Below are 21,182 nucleotides of genomic sequence, written 5' to 3'. Positions count from 1 at the left end.
GTTCTAAAGCTACAATATGCCTCATTGTACATTTATATGCCTCGTGCCTCATTGCACATTTACTGTATATATTTTTCCCTTTATTCTCCCTGCCCTTATTGTGCTATGCTGAATACTTTTCATACTTAATTAAATTAAAATTTAAATTGTATTTGTATTCTTATATTATCTTGTTTTTTATTATATATTGATTTAATTCACTATTACTATTGTCATTGTTGTTTAAGCACAGTACGCTGTAGCGTGCAAAATTGCACTTTGAGTACTGACAAATAAAACCTTCTTCTTCCTCTTCAAAATGGTGAACACACACACACACACACACACACACACACACACACACACACACACACACACACACACACACACACACACACACACACACACTTAGGGTTTGCACTTGAAGGTTCCAGCTGTAGAGGGGAAAAGTGAGTGTTTGCACTTTTTCTATTAAACTAACCTACAAGACTATATAGTCCTAAAAAGTCCTACAATTCTCTGTTCAGATCTCAAGTCAGCAAAGGCGTCAACGCCATCTTTATTTCTGTCTACAGAAAGCCGCCACCATGAGTACGGACGCGGAGATGGAGCAATATGGCGGGGCCGCCATATTCCTCCGTAAGCCAGAGAGGGAGAGACTCGAGGCTCAAACTGCACCCTTTGATGCCAAAACTGCAGCATATGTGGCCGATGTTAAGGAGCTGTATCTCAAGTGTAAAGTTATAAGTAGGGACGGTAACAAAGTCACCGTGGAAATAAACGACACCAAGGAGGTACGTAGGTAGAGGTGTATCTAAAATCAAATCGTGGCACAGTACAACTGTAATCACAACACATTCTGAAGTTGTTTTTTTCTTGTTTTTATTGTCTAGGAAAGAACTGTGAAAGAGGACGATGTGACCCCCATGAACCCTCCCAAGTATGACAAGATTGAGGACATGGCCATGATGACCCACCTCTCTGAAGCCACTGTCCTGTATAACCTCAAAGAGCGTTATGCAGCGTGGATGATCTATGTAAGATGTTATACCTGCTGACTCTGAGAACAGTACAGCATTCTGCTCTGAGCTGTCAATAGCGAAGATAAAAGAAAAAAAGTAACATCCTGAAAACAAGATGTAATAATGCTTGGCTGTTCCCTCATGCCACTTGGAACTGGTGGCTGTAATCCCCCAGCCAGTGATGGAAGAAGTCCTCAAATGTTTTACTTAAGTAAAATGATCAATACTGCAATGAAGAAATACATTGCATTATACATTGCAAATACATTGTTTCCCATATCAAAATGTACAAAGTAACTAGTAGCTAAAAGTTTTTAAATAATTGTAGTGGAGTAAAAGGACAATAGTTGCCTCTGCGATGTAGTGGAGTAAGTAAAAGTATTGAAAATTGGAAATACTCTGGTAAAGTAAAAAATACCTCACAATTGTACTGAAGTACTGAATTGTACTGAAGTACAGTTGAGTACTTGCTTTCCACCATTGCCCCCAGCCCTAGTGATCCGTTGTCCCAGATTATGTGTAGTGCTCTCTGCTATGTTGTATGTTATAATGTTCTCTCTCTTGTCCCCTTCAGACCTACTCTGGCTTGTTCTGTGCAACTGTGAACCCCTACAAGTGGCTCCCAGTGTACGACCAGCAGGTTGTAAATGCCTACAGAGGCAAGAAGCGTGTGGAGGCTCCACCCCACATCTTCTCTGTCTCTGACAACGCCTATCAGTTCATGCAGATGGGTACGTACTGGTCAGGACAATGTAAACACAGCTATAATGGTTTTGTGCTGCATACATGACTAAAAGTACATTTTACATTTTACAGATAGAGAGAATCAGTCTGTCTTGATCACGTAAGTTTCTCATCTACAAAGCATAAAAAAAGAACAATGTAATCAAATCCACTAACTGCGTTTCTCTGAATGTATGCATTTATAACCAGTGGAGAATCCGGTGCTGGAAAGACTGTGAACACCAAGCGTGTCATCCAGTACTTTGCAACAGCAGCATCTGGTACTGGAGACAAGAAGGAAGCACCAAATATCGGTGCTGGCAAAATCAAGGTATTTGTATAGGTTTTAAACTTGGACAAATTACACATTTTGAACATAAAGAATGTATATGCAAAATAGCAATTCAATTTAAAAGAATTCTGACCAAATTCTAAATTGGGTGATGTCTAGGGGTCACTGGAGGATCAGATTATTGCAGCCAATCCCTTGCTGGAGGCCTATGGTAATGCCAAGACTGTGAGGAATGACAACTCCTCTCGCTTTGTAAGTGTAAAATAATTATGTAATAAAAATCCTGCAATCATTTCATAATGTAGAGGGATTTGTTACAAATTGTGCTTTATGAAACAGGGTAAATTCATCCGAATCTGGTTCAATAATAGCGGTAAACTGGCCAGTGCTGATATTGAGACATGTAAGTATGAAATTCACATATGATAATTAAATCGTGCCTTAATTTTTAGAGGAATACATTTTGACTTTGTACATTAATAATAACAATAACAATAACAATTATAATAATAATAATATATAATATATATATTATAGATCTGCTGGAGAAGTCCAGAGTGACCTACCAGCTCGCTGCTGAGAGAGGATATCATATCTTCTATCAGATGATGACCGGTCACAAAGCTTACATAATTGGTAAATTGAAAATGGACTAATGATGTAGTGATTACATCAATTAATTAATAAAAACTAATTTTCACCCTTTTTCTTTTTAATCCCTTTTCAGACATGTGTCTGATCACCACCAACCCCTATGACTTCCCATTGTGCAGCATGGGTCAGATCACTGTGGCCAGCATTAATGACAAAGAGGAGCTGGACGCCACTGATGTCAGTAAACATATTTTTATAATAGGTTTTTAATATTCAGTGTACAGTCAGTTGCTCTGCAAGTGCAATGCTTGTATTTTCAAAAGTGATGTTTGTTATGGTCATGTGTGGGTCATGACCGAAAGAATTAGATTGCTGATACAAGCAGCCGAAATGAGTTTTCTCAGACGGGTGGCCATCTCTCTCTCCCTTAAGGATAGAGTGAGAAGTTCGGTCATCCGCGAGAGACTCAGAGTAGAACCTCTGCTCCTTCACTTGGAAAGGAGCCAGCTTAGGTGGTTCGGGCATCTAGTACGGATGCCTCCCGAGCGTCTCACTAGGGCGGTCTTCACTTCACGTCCCACTGGGAGGAGACCCCCTGGCAGACCAAGGACTAGATGGGGGGATTACATCTCCACACTGGCCTTGGAACATCTCAGGATCCCCCAGGAAGAAGTTGCTAATGTCGCTCGGTAAAGGGAAGTCTGGAGCTCTCTGCTGGAACTGTTACCCCCGCGACCCGATTCTGAATAATCGGTTGAAGATGGATGTATGGATGGATGGATGTTTGTTAAAGTAATGTGTTAATGTAAATCTTTTGAACACAGGATGCTATTGACGTCCTTCTAAAGTGATGTTTGTTAATGTTTTATTCTCCATCTTTTGATTGACAGGATGCTATTGACATCCTGGGCTTCGACAATGAGCAGAAGCAGTACATCTACAAGTTCACCGGTGCAGTGATGCATCATGGGGTCTTGAAGTTCAAACAGAAACAGCGCGAGGAACAGGCTGAGCCTGATGGCACAGAGGGTGAGCATTATCTTCAGCCAAGGAATGAAAACAATCAATAGTTTATCATAAGTAATTTTAATACATTCTATATTTTTATGACTTATTTTAGAGGCTGACAAGATTGGCTACCTGATGGGTCTGAACTCAGGAGAGATGCTGAAGGCATACTGCTATCCTAGAGTGAAGGTTGGAAACGAGTATGTCACTAAGGGACAAACTGTGTCACAGGTGAGAAAGTTACTTTATTTGATTATTCTGAATTCATATTCTCTACATGACTTACCATTAGAACTGTAATGTATTTTATTGTTCTGAATTCATACGCACCTTACGTTCTCTACATGCTTCCACACTATGCACAAATAATAACACACACACATACACACACACACACACACACACACACACACACACACACACACACACACACACCCCGAACCTCTAGTATATTATATGTACAGTATGATACACTGCCAAATAAATAATGAGAGACCACACTGAGTAGAACCACTGCTCCTTCACTTGGAAAGGAGCCAGCTTAGGTGGTTCGGTAAAACTATAAGCAATTAAATACACACACATTTTAACATTCAACATTTTAAAGTAATAAAAAAGTCATTATATTCAAAACAAATCACTTAACAATTCACATAATGTCTCATTTCAACAGAGTGGGTAACAGTCTTCCAGGCTTTCAAGTTAATCATTCCGTGCTATACCACAGTGCTATACCCACACTAAATGGGGGTGGAAAATGCATGGATGTATTTTGGAAGAAATGTAATACCATTCACACCCCTACTAATAACTTTCCTATTTCCTCAGGTAATGAACTCAGTGGGTGCCTTGGCTAAGTCCATCTATGAGAAGATGTTCTTGTGGATGGTCATCAGGATCAACGAGATGCTGGACACCAAGAACCCGAGAAGCTACTACATTGGTGTGCTGGACATCGCTGGTTTTGAAATCTTTGATGTAAGCATGGACTTGTTTTTTAAGTTGTAGACTAATTACTTTTTGTCACAATTACTTTAAAGGAGTAGTTCACCCAAAAAAAACGTATTTTCTATCAATAACACAACCCATGAAGCATTGAATTCATGGAGACGTTTTTGTTTTTATCGCATTCCTAAGCCAATCATTTGATAACCGGCGGTCTCTCCGGTAAGAGACACAAAGAGTCTCCTTTGTGTAAGTAAAGTGTTTTTGTGCAATGACGGCATTAATTTACGAAAAAACAAAAAGTTAAAATCTGGAGATAAGAGGTTTCTGCCCGACAACAGCGATATATATACTGTAGCAACATAGGTTTTTTCAGAACACGTGTTAGGATTTAGAAGACATTTGTAGAATCGGCCTCAGGTCTTAATGGGTTAAAAGATTAAAGTAATGATATTTCCACCTACAGTTCAACACCCTGGAGCAGCTGTGCATCAACTTCACCAATGAGAAACTGCAACAGTTTTTCAATCACACCATGTTTGTACTGGAACAAGAAGAGTACAAGAAAGAGGGCATTCCCTGGGATACCATTGACTTCGGCATGGACCTGGCCGTCTGCATTGAGCTCATTGAGAAGGTAATATACTGTCTGCATTGAGCTCACTGAGAAGGTAATATACTGTCTGCATTGAGCTCATTGAGAAGGTGATATACTGTCTGCATTGAGCTCATTGAGAAGGTAATATACTGTCTGCATTGAGCTCATTGAGAAGGTAGGTACATGGACTTGACTGTCTGCATTGAGCTCATTGAGAAGGTATACTATTATTTTGTGATGTTAAACACGTCATGAAATGGCTTTATTGCTAACTTTTCTGCTAAACTTAGTCAAAGATGGCTAATTTATGAAGATAAACCATCCCAATTGGAGCCACTAGAGGAAAATGGTACACAAATCCTACAAATGGTCTCCTAAGTGGGCGTCTGATGGAAAATCTTGCAAAAGTCAGAAGTTTACTTGCGTCTCGAGCAATGGGAGAGAGGAGGTCTCGTCTCACAGCAGCGTAGCTGTTTGTTGTCTCATTGTGCATTTGGCAGACAGAGTTTGTCTTTTGTCTCCTTCACAAAGCCCTTGGGCATCTTCTCCATCCTTGAAGAGGAGTGCATGTTCCCAAAGGCCTCAGACACCACCTTCAAGGCCAAGCTCTATGATCAGCATCTTGGAAAGTGTAAAGCCTTTGAGAAGCCCAAGCCTGTCAAAGGCAAGCCTGAGCATATGCAGCCCCACTTCGCCCTGGTGCACTACGCCGGTACGGTGGACTACAGCATCGCAGGCTGGCTAGAGAAAAACAAGGATCCCCTCAACGACTCTGTGGTGCAACTGTACCAGAAGTCTTCAGTGAAGCTGCTGTCTGTGTTCTATCCTCCTCCTGAGCCTGAAGGTATGTTTATTAATATAATCATATAATATAATATATGTGTTCTATCCTCCTCCTGAGCCTGAATGATATAACAGTTAAACTGCTGGCTGTGTTCTATTTGGGGGGAAATCAATATATCTAATCAAATCAATTACCAAGTTCATAAAATAATGACATTATTATTTGACAGTAAAATCCTCAACTTGTGATATTAAAGCTGCACTATGTAACTTTCCTCTTCTACCCCGGATTTGAACCCGGTTTCCTGTGCAAGTGCTGGATCTTTACCATTGAGCCAATCTGGGAACCCATCGCCAAATAAAAAGTAAAAACAGCGCCCTCTGCTGTTTTTTACTTATTCACTTGGCTCTGGGACAAGCTCAACGGAGCACCCGTGCGCAAGGAAACCGGGGTTTTTTGTCTGCCTTCAGCGCTCCACTTCCGGTGGTGCGACTATGTTTTCATTCCCACTAACAATATTTCTCCACGGAACACTAACACCAATTTCTCCCAAAGAACATGGATCGTTTTGGTTATAAGCCCACTTGTTTCTATGATGAAAGAGCAATTTAAAATGTTACTAACTTTCCGTGGTTTTGTCGGCTTCGAGGACGCTATTGTTAAATGAGTTTTGGCTTGTTTCTAGTGGGGAAGGAACGGCACACACGTAAATCCCGCCGACTACATTTGATTGGGTAAAGCGTGGCCTGCTTCCTGATCTGATAGCACGCCCACTTGTAACCAATGCGCACGGGTTGTCAACACGGCTACCGACAGATTCAAACGCAGAGCAGAATCTGTTCTTGAGAGATTACCATTGAGCTAATAGAGCCTACAATATATCTGTTGACTTAACAAATGAAGAATAATTTGTTAAAGTCAAAATAAACTGTCTGCTCATGATTCTACCAAAGGAGCGTCGGCAGGAGGCAAGAAGAAGAAGGGTGGTTCCATGATGACTGTGTCTGCTGCTTTCAGGGTAAGAGTATTTATTCATTATCAACATTATTTAGTCATGCATCAAATAGGCACAATATATTTTCATGTTGTAAATATTAATAAACAATGTTGTGAGCTTATAGATCAGCTATTCTTGAATAGCTGTATAATAAAATAGTGCTTGTTGTATGTTTTGCCTAAATGTTTTAAATAATATTCTAAATCTGCAAAGTTACTAGTAACTAAAGTTTGCAAATAATTGTATTGAAGGAAAAAGTACAATATTGTATAATTTTTTACTGATAATGAACCTACTTGGCTCTTTATTATGTCTCGACAGGAGAACCTGGGGAAGCTAATGACCAACCTGAGGAGCACTCATCCTCACTTTGTGCGTTGCCTGATTCCTAACGAGTCCAAGACTCCAGGTAAACACCAAATTATTATTATACATATAATTATGTGTATATATATATATATATATATATGTATGTATGTATACATACACATATGATTCCTAACAAGTCCAATACTCCAGGTAAAAACATGAGAATGAGAATGACAATGAGAATAATAATAATGAAGCAACATCTTTACAGGCCTGATGGAGAACTTCCTGGTCATACATCAGCTGAGGTGTAATGGTGTGCTGGAGGGCATCAGGATTTGTAGGAAGGGCTACCCCAGCAGAATCCCCTATGCTGACTTCAAGCAGAGGTATAATTCCTTTAGTACAGGTTTTAGTTTCATAACTATTAACGGGAGGCATGCAAAATGACCATGAACTTTTGCAAAACAGGTACAAAGTACTGAATGCCAGCGCATGTCCCGATGGCCAGTTCATGGACAACAAGAAAGCTTCTGAGAAGCTGCTTGGGTCCATTGATGTACCTCACGAGGAGTACAAGTTTGGACACACCAAGGTAAACACACTGCGAACCTTGTTTAACATTATTGAGAGAGGACCAAAAGTTGGTTTTGCAGTCGATTATTTACATATATAGTTTGTAATATCCTATGCAGGTGTTCTTCAAAGCTGGTCTGCTGGGTACGCTGGAGGAGATGCGAGATGAGAAGCTGGCTATTCTGGTCGGCATGATTCAGGCTCGCTGCAGAGGTTTCCTCATGAGGATAGAGTTTATTGCGATGATGGAAAGAAGGTATACTTTGACATAATTTACATAATTTAATGTAGTATTTAGTTACAATTTCTTACGGTACACTTTTTTAATTACCGGAACTGTTTTCCCAACAGAGATGCCATTCTCTGTATCCAGTTCAACGTGCGCGCATTCTGCAACGTGAAACACTGGCCATGGATGTTGATGTTCTTCAAGATCAAGCCTCTTCTGCAGAGTGCTGAGACTGAGAAGGAGCTGGCCAATATGAAGGAGAACTATGACAAAATGAAAACTGACCTGGCTACTGCTCTGGCCAAGAAAAAAGAACTGGAGGAGAAGATGGTGTCTCTGGTACAGGAGAAGACTAACCTGGCAATGGCAGCCGCATCAGTAAGTCCAAGGACGTTTTGTAGTTCAAATCGTATTGTAATCTTAGCTTGAATCTTTTCTCTTATCTTAACTCATTATGTTCATCCTGAAAAAATGCTGATGTAGTGAGTTTGTGCACCGATCTGGGATCGAACCGCGCTCCCCAACTCGGCAACCAAACGCAGAACAAGAATAGAGCTAAGCTCTATTCTTGTTCCGGGATCACTACATCTACCCCCTCATTTTTTTGGGAGCGCGTCCTCACGGTTCAGACTTCACGCATCACGCCCCTCACAACGCACTACGTCCCTCATGTCCCTCACGTGAGGACCTCCCGCTCCACATCCTGCCAACTACGCCAGATTGTAATGGAGCTAAACTCGATTGGCAGAGATATGTTGAGGCCGGGTCTTGTCCGGGGTCACTACACTGACATGTTTCCTTATTTTATTTATTTTTGACCTCAAGGGAGAAGATAGTCTGAACGATGCTGAGGAGAGATGTGAGGGTCTTATTAAAAGTAAGATCCAGTTGGAGGCAAAACTCAAAGAGACAACTGAGAGACTGGAGGACGAGGAGGAGATCAACGCTGAGCTGACCGCCAAGAAGCGGAAGCTGGAGGATGAATGCTCTGAGCTCAAAAAGGACATTGATGACCTGGAGCTGACCTTGGCCAAAGTGGAGAAGGAGAAACACGCCACTGAAAACAAGGTTCATGATTATACACTCTATGATCATACACTCTATGATTATACACTCTATGATTATACACTCTATGATCATACACTCTATGATCATACACTCCATGATCATACACTCTATGATTATACACTCTATGATCATCATACACTCTATGATTATACACTCTATGATCATCATACACTCTATGATTATACACTCTATGATCATCATACACTCTATGATTATACACTCTATGATCATTCACTCTATGATTATACACTCTATGATCATCATACACTCTATGATTATACACTCTATGATCATTCACTCTATGATTATACACTCTATGATCATACACTCTATGATCATACACTCTATGATCATACACTCTGTGATTATACACTCTATACACTATGAACAAGGTTCATGGTTATACACTCTATTAGTTGTCTTATCAATTTATAATACAAGTTCTGTCGTGCTTATTCAGGTGAAGAACCTGACCGAGGAGATGGCCTCTCAGGATGAAGGTCTTGCTAAGCTGACCAAGGAAAAGAAGGCCCTCCAAGAGGCCCATCAGCAGACCCTGGATGACCTGCAGGCAGAGGAAGACAAAGTCAACACTCTGACCAAGGCCAAGACCAAGCTGGAACAGCAAGTTGATGATGTGAGTTCATCAAGTGAATCAAGATGTTTTGAACACATTATGTTTATTGTTGTTACTGAATTATTCATTGTTGTTTTTATTATTGTGCAGTTGGAGGGTTCTCTGGAGCAAGAGAAGAAGCTCCGCATGGACCTGGAGAGAGCCAAGAGAAAGCTTGAGGGGGATCTGAAACTGGCCCAGGAATCCATAATGGACCTGGAGAACGACAAGCAGCAGTCAGACGAGAAGATAAAGAAGTAATGTGGAACACAATAATACTAATTAATAATAATAATTCATGTGAAGAATTACAAATTAATTTATAATAATAACAATGAAATGTCATGGAGAAAAAACACCTGCAAAATGACACTAAAATTAAATATGATGTACTGTATTTCACAGGAAGGAGTTTGAAACAAGCCAGCTTCTGAGTAAGATTGAGGATGAACAATCTTTGGGGGCTCAGCTGCAGAAGAAGATCAAAGAGCTCCAGGTATTTAACATTTCTTTCAAATCTAAAGTTGAATCGCCTAAACCCTAGTTGACCATGGTCCCCCATGGGTCTATACTTAAACCCTATGTACTTAGTTGATCAGGGTCCCCCATGGGTCTATACTTGGCCCCCTCCTTTTTTCCCCTTTACACCAAATCTCTTCGCCACTGCTGATCCACAAGCTCACGACGTGTCACATCACAACACGTAGTGAGCTTGTAAATGTTTGCCTATTATGACATGCCCAAACTAGGGATGCAAGGGTTCATTCAAGTGGTTCAATCTTTTTATAATAATCATGAGTAAATCATGATTTTCACATGTTATTCTAATATCATTAATTTGAAAAGGCTCGTATTGAAGAACTGGAGGAAGAGATCGAGGCTGAACGTGCTGCTCGTGCCAAGGTTGAGAAGCAGAGAGCTGATCTCTCCAGGGAACTTGAGGAGATCAGTGAGAGGCTGGAGGAGGCTGGTGGAGCCACCGCCGCTCAGATCGAGATGAACAAGAAGCGCGAGGCTGAGTTCCAGAAGCTGCGTCGTGACCTCGAAGAGGCCACCCTGCAGCACGAGGCCACCGCCTCTGGCCTCCGTAAGAAACAGGCTGACAGTGTTGCGGAGCTGGGTGAACAGATCGACAACCTCCAGCGTGTCAAGCAGAAACTGGAGAAGGAGAAGAGCGAATACAAGATGGAGATCGATGACCTGTCCAGCAACATGGAGGCTGTCGCTAAGGCAAAGGTAAGAATGGAATGTCTGTGGATAATTCTTCAGATAATACTTGTTCAATGAACTGAAAAGAAAAAAAGCTAATACATGTAGGTCACACAGTCATTAATTGAATATGTGTAATGTTAATTAACAGGGAAATCTTGAGAAGATGTGCCGCACCCTTGAGGACCAACTCAGTGAACTCAAGTCCAAATGTGATGAGAATGTTCGCCAGTTAAATGATATTGGAGCTCAGAGAGCAAGACTGTTGATGGAAAATGGTAAATGTTCTTTGTAAAGTCTATTTGACATGGTTTGTCAATATCACCAAATTCCTTAGAGATGATGATTAACAGTTTCCCAGGCCTTTTACGAATATATATCCAACAAAGATGATACAACCTTTTCAAACGGATATTTCAATTTCTAACTAGGTGAGTTTACTCGTCAAGTTGAGGAGAAAGACGCTCTTGTCTCACAGCTCACCAGAGGCAAGCAGGCCTTCACCCAGCAGATTGAGGAGTTGAAGAGACACGTTGAAGAGGAGGTCAAGGTGAGGAGCATTTTCTTTTACAAAGAGGCCTTGTATTATATTTTTGTGTTATTATATTCAGTTGACATTATTTTGGCAATTTTCTTTTGTCAGGCAAAGAATGCCCTTGCCCATGGTGTGCAATCAGCTCGCCATGACTGTGACCTTCTGAGGGAGCAGTTTGAGGAGGAACAGGAGGCCAAGGCTGAACTGCAGCGTGGAATGTCCAAGGCCAACAGTGAGGTGGCTCAGTGGAGGAGCAAGTATGAGACTGATGCTGTCCAACGCACTGAGGAGCTGGAGGAAGCTAAGTAAGTGATTAGTGTTTTACACAATCAGGTACCACTCTCTATACAGTGATCAATGCTTTACACTATCAGGTACCACTCTCTATACAAAGTAAGTGATCCGTCTTTTACACTATCAGGTACCACTCTTTATACTAAATGTTATTCACAATGATTTGATTTAATTCTAAACTGACCAACAGGAAGAAGCTAGCCCAGCGTCTTCAGGAAGCTGAGGAGCAAATTGAGGCTGTGAATTCCAAGTGCAGCTCTCTGGATAAAACCAAACATAGACTCCAGGGTGAAGTGGAAGACCTCATGATTGATGTAGAGAGGGCCAATGGTTTGGCTGCCAACCTTGACAAGAAACAGAGGAACTTCGATAAGGTGCTTTGACATACAGTAGATTATTTTAAAACGGATTGATTTTAGCCTCCATAAAGTGGGTGTAAATGACACATGTCATTACAAATGGTGTGCAGGTCCTAGCAGAATGGAAGCAGAAATACGAAGAGGGGCAGGCAGAGCTGGAGGGAGCTCAGAAAGAGTCTCGTTCTCTCAGCACTGAGGTGTTTAAGATGAAGAATTCCTACGAGGAGTCTCTGGACCAACTGGAGACCATGAAGCGTGAAAACAAGAACCTGCAACGTAAGACTTTCTCTACATACTTCTTTCAATATCAGTTTCACTTCAATGTTTTTTGCCAACTTGTTTTGAGCCAAGGCTGGTGTTTGTTAACGGGTCAAAATGGTTCCTCATTTTAATCAGTTTATCTCAAAGTTGGGTTCATGTGTGTTTAATATTCAAAGTAAATATAAATATACCTTTAAACGTTTTTAAAGCCAATATTCTACACATTTCTCTCAATTGTCAATTGAGTACTTTGTTTAGAAACGAAACGTTTCAATTGGTGTCAGAAGTGGGATCAATCAATATATTTAGAGGCTACACCCAGTTTATTCAAATGCATTTCTAATTTCTGATTGATGGTTTTCAATCAATGCAGAGGAGATCTCAGAACTAACTGAACAGATTGGTGAGACTGGAAAGAATATTCATGAGCTGGAGAAGACCAAGAAACAGGTGGAGACAGAGAAGTTAGAGATCCAGACAGCCCTAGAGGAAGCTGAGGTAAGACTTTTAGGTTGTAGATGAAGAAGGCAATTGTCAAAAAGTGCGGAGTTATACATATTACATTCGTAGGTCCATTCTACCTTTTGATCCTGTGTTACATATTAGGGTACTCTGGAGCACGAGGAGTCCAAGATTCTTCGTGTCCAGCTGGAGCTCAACCAGATCAAGGGTGAGGTGGACAGGAAGCTGGCAGAGAAGGATGAAGAGATGGAGCAGATCAAGAGGAACAGCCAGAGGGTGATTGACTCCATGCAGAGCACTCTGGACTCTGAGGTCAGAAGCAGAAACGATGCCCTGAGGATCAAGAAGAAGATGGAGGGAGACCTGAACGAGATGGAGGTTCAGCTGAGTCATGCCAACCGCCAGGCTGCTGAGTCCCAGAAGCAGCTGAGGAATGTCCAGGCACAGCTTAAGGTGCAAAACGTAGATAGTTAGACACATATCCAAACAGTGAAACTGCTCTGAACAATGAGTCACATTCTGTTGTTTCTCTTCACCACTTCAAATGTGATTTATCTTAGGATGCCCAACTGCACCTTGATGATGCTGTCAGAGGTCAAGAGGATGTGAAGGAACAAGCTGCCATGGTGGAGCGTAGGAACGGCCTCATGATGGCAGAGATTGAGGAGCTGAGAGTGGCTCTGGAACAGACAGAGAGAGGCCGCAAAGTGGCTGAACAAGAACTAGTGGATACTAGTGAACGTGCTGGACTGTTGCACTCCCAGGTCAAGTCAATGAAAAACTCAACACCAAATGTTTAACATACAAGTCATGCATACTTACATTGTTCAACTGAATGTTTATTTTAGAACACAAGCCTTTTGAACACCAAGAAGAAACTGGAGGCTGACCTGACCCAGGTCCAAGGTGAAGTGGATGATAGTGTTCAAGAAGCAAGGAATGCTGAGGAGAAGGCCAAGAAGGCCATCACTGATGTAAGTTAGGATGTCCTGTCCTACCCTCATCTATTAGATATCCTTATAGCCATCACTGATGTAAGTTAGGATGTCCTGTCCTACCCTCATCTATTAGATATCCTTATAGCCATCACTGATGTAAGTTAGGATGTCCTGTCCTACCCTCATCTATTAGATATTCTTATAGCCATCACTGATGTGAGTTGGGATGTCCTACTCTCATCTGTTAGATATCCTTACGTCATGATTCATATTAACATACAATACAATGCAACAATGACATTCCAGGCTGCTATGATGGCCGAGGAGCTGAAGAAGGAGCAGGACACCAGTTCTCACCTGGAGAGGATGAAGAAGAACCTGGAGGTCACAGTCAAGGACCTGCAGCACCGCCTCGATGAGGCTGAGAACCTGGCGATGAAGGGAGGCAAGAAGCAGCTCCAGAAACTGGAGTCTAGGGTAAGATGTGGTTTAATACCAACACAGGTTATAGTCATAGACAATTAAATAAGAAGAATTCACTTCATAATGCATAATTCAATTCTGACGGTGTTATAGTCATAGACAATGAAATAAGAAGAAATAACTTCATAGTGCATAATTCAATTCTGAAGGTGCGTGAACTGGAGGGAGAGACTGAAGCTGAAGTGAGACGTGGAGTGGATGCTGTTAAAGGTGTCCGCAAATACGAGAGGAGAGTGAAGGAGCTGACATACCAGGTACTGTAATATACCATGTTCACTTCAGTGACAAAATCAATAGATTGCATGAACATACAACTAATGTTATAACTTCACTGTCACTTCAGACTGAAGAGGACAAGAAAAATCTTGCCAGGCTTCAGGATCTGGTAGACAAACTGCAGATGAAGGTCAAGGGCTACAAGAGACAGGCTGAGGAAGCGGTAAGAAAAATATGATGTTTTTTTTTGTGTGTGTGTGTGTGCAACCACACTAAGGAATCATATGAATCATGTTTTCTTAATTAGTGTGGTTGCAATATAAATGCCATAATCAATGATGACCAGAATATCACTACTACTAGTACTACTACTGGGGTCCCAGGGCTCTATACTGTAGGTTCACTCCTTTTTTCCCTCTTAACCAAATATCTCAGCTGAAAACATTACAAGCTCATCATGATGCATTGTACGTTTGTAGATCTGCTTCATTTACGCAGAATATCCGTCTGTTTTCACACAAGGTTTGCATATTATAACATACCCAGAGAAGGGATGCTAGGGTTCAAGTTCACACCATGGAATCATAGGAATCAGTTATGTATAATGCTGGTATGATGTGAATATGACCATCAACAGTGTGTTCTTCACTGTCTATTTAGGTGCTTTCTGTGAGCGGCACAATAGAAATAGTCTCCACACAAATCTCAAAGATTGGCGTGGCACGGCAGCCACACCAAAGTGCCACACTGCACATGCGGGTTATGTGTGGATGGATGCTATGGCCTGTTAACGTATGGATGCTGAGCTTCCTTGAGTCCACAACGCACGAGCGATGCACGCATGCACACTGCACGCATGCAGTGTGTTTCAGGCATCATGATACAACTACATTACCCAGCTGCCATTGAGAAATGTCTGCCTGAGTGCCGAGCAAGCCGTGCCGTCATGATCACAAAGATGGTTGATTGATTTAGAAAGATAGACCGTCCCAATTGGAATCACTAGAGGTGAAATGGTACACAAATCCTACAAATGGTCTCCTATTGTAAGTGCTGCTGATGGCAGCTCTTGCGAACATCCTATGTTTACTGGTGCTCAATCCCACAAGAGTGTGTTGCTGGGAAGGAGAAAGGTTGATTGTCTCCTGATTTGTCTCTCTGAAAAAAGCCATTTTAGGATGAAAATCTTGGGAAGATTGTGTGGCTTGTGACGATTGGGTCCAATATTTAGTTCAGTGACCATGGGGCTAAAGAATCGTGTTCACGTTTTCTCTTCCATTGGAATTAATAGACTCCAACCTTTTTCCGGTCTCCTAAAAAGGCGGCGACCTACTTCACGCAGATACTGGAAGTAAACCGGAGATGGCATGCCTGTTTTTCTTTTATTTTTATTTTTGTCATGGATGATCATGCCGAATGATGATACCATGCAGGGCTGGACCCAAGACACTCATTAACATGCAACACTGCATTAGCTGCAACCACACTTTACAATTTTACTGATATTGTCTTAAACTGTTATCGCAAGATGCTCTTTTCAAATATTGAGGCTTTGAACCATCTCTATCATATTGTAGGAGGAACAAGCCAACACTCACCTCTCCAAGTGCAGAAAGGTTCAAAATGAGCTGGAGGAGGCTGAGGAGCGTGCTGATATTGCTGAATCCCAGGTCAACAAGATGAGAGCTAAAACTCGTGACTCCAAGGTAAGAACTCAATAACTTGGTTATCATTAACTGAGATTTAACTAAAGATTTGTGTTGAATATATTAGTCTAATCGTGTATTCATCTTTTAACAGGGAAAAGATGCTGCTGAATAGTTTCTTCAATCCAAGAATTCACCCTAAAACGTCATAAAATATGACGCATTAGGGCTATATTCAATAAAGCATTATACAATGTCATAAAATATGATGTATAAAGCCTATATTTTCAATAAAGCATTATAAATATACATATTTTGTCACTTGTTGTTTTCATTATCTCTGCCAGGCCAAATAGCTGGGAATTAAGGAATTCGGCCAAAATCATCAAGATCGTGCACTTGGTGACAAGTTTTTGATTTATGGCATGGTGTTAGTTATGGGCATAAGGTTTTCAAAAACCATCGCAAGCAAGTTGTGTCGAGCCAGGATGGTAAAGCCAGGCTTCACGTATTCTTGTAAAAGACCATGAAAGTCGATCAGAATCCTTGACCCAAAAAAATAAATAACTTGACCAATCATGGAGCCCAAAACCAGAGCGGCGTTCTTCTCTGTGGCTGAACAGCAGCACTGCAGCAGCTCATGGAATCATACAAGGAAGTAAAATGTATAATAAGTAAGAAAGGAAACACGGCCGCAATAAATATAGATCCAGGGAGAAAGCGTGGCAAAGTATTGCCGACAAATGAAATGCACAAGTGGTCCAAAAATATACAATTAATTTATATACAAGTCCATAAATATATAATTCAGTTAGGCTTAAACATGAGGAGTTTAAGTGAATATTGGAATTATAATTATAAACACTTAATAACATAATTTTCTAATTTCTAATTTCTAAAATTGAAGATCTACAAGTGAAAAGCTTGCCTTTTGGTCCACGGGGGTCCGGGGGGTCTGCGGGTACACAGCCATGTGGACCCCCGTGGACCCCCGGCCGCCATAAGACAATCTTTTTTCAGGCTGGAAAAACTCATTGGTTTGTGATCACATTGACTGCTTAATGAACAGTAAAGGCAATAGGATTAGTTAAACCTGGCCGGACCAGGCTAACTTCACAGCAAAATTTCCATGGTAACTAAGGTAGGATTGCTTCAATTTTCTTTCGTGAAACCGAGTCATGGATAAACTTATCCAGGGTAAACTGGCTAAGCTAATCTGGCAAGATAATTCAGCTTTCATGAAACCAATTCATGGCTAATCCTGGATAAATTAAGCCACGATAGCTGTTAAATCCAGGCTTAACCCCTAATTCTGCTTTCGTGAAATAGGCCCCTGATCAGGTGACCAGTCACATGCTCTCTTCTCCTGATCTGGGCGGCTATTTAATCTTCTCTGCCTACCTGTCATTCTGGCTTCTCTCCTGGCTGTGCTGGTGTTGCTGCCTCTCTGTCGTCTCCTCTGCTGTCTGTTGCCTTGCCTCGCTGTCTGCTGCTGACCATCAAGTTTGCAATCCCACCGCCTCCCCGGCATCCACCTGTAGGCTCTGTTTCTAGATTCCCCTTGGGGGTCTTAATTCATTCCCTGTAATTCTATTTGGTATGTAACATTAATTAAAATGGTCATGCTTACAGGGAATGAACAGAGCCCTGACGCCAAGCTATGCTTCATATATCTATGCTCAATTATGCTCAATAAAAATATATTCTAAAATCAATCTAAGAGTTGTCTGACTGAACTTATACTATTTGACAATTTTGCCAATGTTTAACCAGTTTTCATAGTCTAGTAGTTTGTTGATTACTTTTGATGCAGTAATGGTCTTTTGAGGTATTAAAAAGACCCCCCCCCCCCCCAAATAAAAAATAAATAAAAATAATGTGGGGACCCCCCTGGGGGTCCCGACCCACAGGTTGAGAATCACTGTTCATGTGATTCCTCATGGACAGTGTTGCCATGTCTGCTTATTATAAGCTGATTTTGGTTTGTTTTACAGAAAAATTGCTTGTAAATTTTGGTTGTTGCGATTTTTTTAAACTTGTTTTTAAAGTGTATTTCTTTGGTCTTGCTTCCAATTTTTTTGTATTGTTTAAACCAGTCTCAAATATTTGCATGTCAAGGATGCCTACATTTATGTAAGCTATCGTATTTCTCCGCAGACCCCCACCTGAATTTTTTGTTCAAATATATTCCAAACATTTAACTTTTTTCTTTTCAAGATTATTTTTCGAAAATAGCAGATGTACAAGCTCACTACGCACGACGTGTTGTGAGCTTGTACATCTGCTATTTTCAAATTGCCACGGATAGGTTTAAAATGCTCATGTGGCCTATTGTAGATATTTTTTAAAGATCGTGAACATTTGTGCAAATCTTTGAATATACACTGTATTTTTTTTACTCAAATTAAATAAACATTTTAAACTCAAAACTTTGCTTCTGAAGGTCCCTGGCACAAAATATATTTTTATGGGGTGGGTCCGCAGCCAAATACAGGTGGAAATTCAAAAGTAGCAGATCTACAAGCTTGAAACGTGTCGACAACAACAATATACTGTATAAATACATACAGTATACGGTATATGTGACGCTCAGGATTCGAACCTTGCTCTCCTACTGTACACTAAAAAGCAAAATGCCTTTTTAGTGTACCTTAGCTGAACCGCATCCAGGGCAAGTAAAGGCAACATGAGTATACATAGGGTGCGTACGAAAATACAGCACTGAGCGCACTGGCCAATACAAACTAATAGGCGAGTGTGCTCCGGTGCGCAATTTCCGAACGCACCCATAATAAACAAATGATCCCCATATCGCTGTTGCCTAAGTTTATCCAACCAAGTGCAACATTTGCATAATGACCGGGCGATTGTTATTTCCATGTAATGGAATGGCCAGCAACAGAAAATGCTTATTAGTGCAGCTGTACAACAAGCAGTGGAAGGAGGAGCAGGGAAGGGAATGGTAAGAGGAGAAAAAGTAGAGAGTTCATCATTTGGAGGATTTGCCATCAGGAAGACAGTGACTGTCTGAAGAAGAGACTTCACCAAAACACCCGACTCAGAGATCTGAGACTCTCTGCTGCCATCTGAAACGTGAGATCACTTTAACCTTGTGTTCATTGTTCATTAGAATAGTTGTTGTTTTCAGAAGAATGTTGAGAAGAGTTGTTTAAGATAGTTTAGTTGTGTCATTGTTCAGTTAACCCATTAAGACCTGCATCTGTGTCACTTTAGATTTCTTTGGCTATTCAAAAATAGCAGATATACAAGCTCATAGCGCGGCACCGAGTGCGGCGCTATGAGCTTGTAGCTCTGCTATTTTTGAAAAACATTAATTATTATTATTATTATTTATTTTTTCAAAAAACAAACAAAAAAAAACATTTTTAAGAATCGCCTCAGGTCTTAATGGGTTAAATGCACCCACAATCCAGCCATTCTTTTTTCTCTTCTGAATCGGCAGCAGGACACACAGAGAGCCTTACGATGAACGACACACAGGGAAATGGCACCAACTCCTCCATCCCCTTCATATCCTCAGAGATCGACACCTATCTGACACTACTAACTGCTGTCAACTCTATCTACATCATCCTGGGTCTCCCCATCAACAGCTACGTTGTGTGGCTGATACTGAGAGCTGGTGGGACGTTAGCCTCAGAGTTCTTTTATCTCAACCTGACTGTTTCTATGATCATCACTTCCCTGGCCTCTGTCTTTACCTTAGCATGGATCTTCACATACAACAACATTTTAGGCACTATTACAAACTTAGCTTATCTTTGTTTTTTCATCTTCTCTGTTCCATGGTTCCAGTGTTGTATCTGTGTGGAGCGTTACATAGCGGTGGTTCACCCTGTGGTATTTCTCAGGTACAAAGCTCTTCGGTACAGGGTGGCCTGTTGCTGTGTTGTCTGGCTGATGAGTCTTGCATTCAGCTCGTTTTATTTTTGGTCAACAACAGTGGTGGGTTACATCTCTCTGGGCTTTGACATTGTGATCATTTCTGTGATGTCTTTCTGCTGCTTCTCGGTCCTCAGAGCTCTGAAACAGCCTGGACCAGGAGAAGGACAGAGGGACAGAGGGGAGGGAAATGACATGAAGAGAAGAGCTTTTAAAATTATTCTGATCAGCTTGATAGTAATGTCACTGACTACAATGAGCTATATTGCCTCTGTTCTGACTAAACTGAATGATTCCATCCAAGTTGCTAATTACATCACATTTACAATAGCCATGATGTCAGGGTTTGCTCATCCTTTGCTCTACATCTACAAAGCTGGGAAACTGCCTTGTTTCAAGGGGTTCTGAGAGCAGGATAGATCTCTTACCAGACCTGTGTGTAATAGTATGTTTTAAATCTAATCTAAATCTTCCATGTCTCAGAGAAACTGATTCAAATTATTCAGCTATTTGTTTTGTTGTTGTTTATTGAATTACTCATGGTACAGAAATATTTATAATGAAAATTACATTGTAATTATAACATTATTTTTCATCATGCAAAAAATGCATGTAATCCTATTAATTATTGTGATAGTGTAAGCTGAAACGATCACTTCACAAGTTCACTCTTATAGCAGGTGATTTGACACAATGTTTTCTAAAATGATTGTTAGTGAATATTTAACCATCAATTCATCTCTGTTCTATGTCTATTGATCAGAGGTGTGATCAAATGGTTATAGTTTGCCTTGCAGGTGGTTATGTTTAGACATGAGTTTGATGTGGTTTAATTACTTCATTTCATTTAAGGGTTAATGTGGAGTTTGGTACAGGATCTGGGAAGGGTGTCCACCAAGACATGATGCTCTTACACCAGTTAATAGCATTTCCTTTACCAATGCTGTTTTATGGATTAACATCCACGGCCTAAATAATTTGACCTGTTCATTAACAACTTTTAATTGTACATTTTAACATTATGATGGAACACGTGCCATAGAGGAAAATAAAACTTTAGTAAAGATCCCACTTGATCCCGAGTGATTGGTTGTGAATATTTAACCATCAGATTTAATTGCAATTCCATTTTATTA

General features: G+C 40.8%; 1 protein-coding gene across 1 annotated transcript; it reads left to right on the top strand.

Annotated features, from left to right (window-relative positions):
* Window positions 1-566: 566 nt before the first annotated feature.
* On the top strand, window positions 567-16,434 carry LOC308089847 (myosin heavy chain, fast skeletal muscle-like; the record flags this gene model as incomplete). Its single annotated transcript, XM_080434780.1, has 39 exons — window positions 567-773; window positions 873-1,016; window positions 1,576-1,732; window positions 1,818-1,845; window positions 1,935-2,055; window positions 2,176-2,268; window positions 2,356-2,419; window positions 2,554-2,652; window positions 2,744-2,847; window positions 3,501-3,639; window positions 3,731-3,849; window positions 4,447-4,596; window positions 5,030-5,200; window positions 5,693-6,005; window positions 6,899-6,963; window positions 7,264-7,351; window positions 7,523-7,640; window positions 7,723-7,846; window positions 7,947-8,083; window positions 8,179-8,434; window positions 8,882-9,124; window positions 9,585-9,761; window positions 9,852-9,997; window positions 10,146-10,236; window positions 10,587-10,976; window positions 11,101-11,227; window positions 11,381-11,499; window positions 11,593-11,789; window positions 11,969-12,152; window positions 12,248-12,413; window positions 12,772-12,896; window positions 13,005-13,313; window positions 13,421-13,624; window positions 13,709-13,834; window positions 14,105-14,275; window positions 14,431-14,535; window positions 14,625-14,720; window positions 16,075-16,203; window positions 16,298-16,434. The coding sequence occupies 39 exons, from the start codon at window positions 567-569 to the stop codon at window positions 16,316-16,318; spliced, it is 5,823 nt and encodes a 1,940-aa protein (XP_080290906.1). The 3' UTR covers window positions 16,319-16,434.
* Between the last annotated feature and the right edge of the window lie 4,748 nt (window positions 16,435-21,182).

Source organism: Gymnoscopelus braueri (assembly GCF_963280865.1).
Source record: "Gymnoscopelus braueri genome assembly, chromosome: 1".
NCBI classification, from domain to species: Eukaryota; Metazoa; Chordata; class Actinopteri; order Myctophiformes; family Myctophidae; genus Gymnoscopelus; species Gymnoscopelus braueri.
The sequence above is the reverse complement of the archived record's forward strand: the minus strand, read 5'-3'. Positions and strand labels throughout refer to the sequence as shown.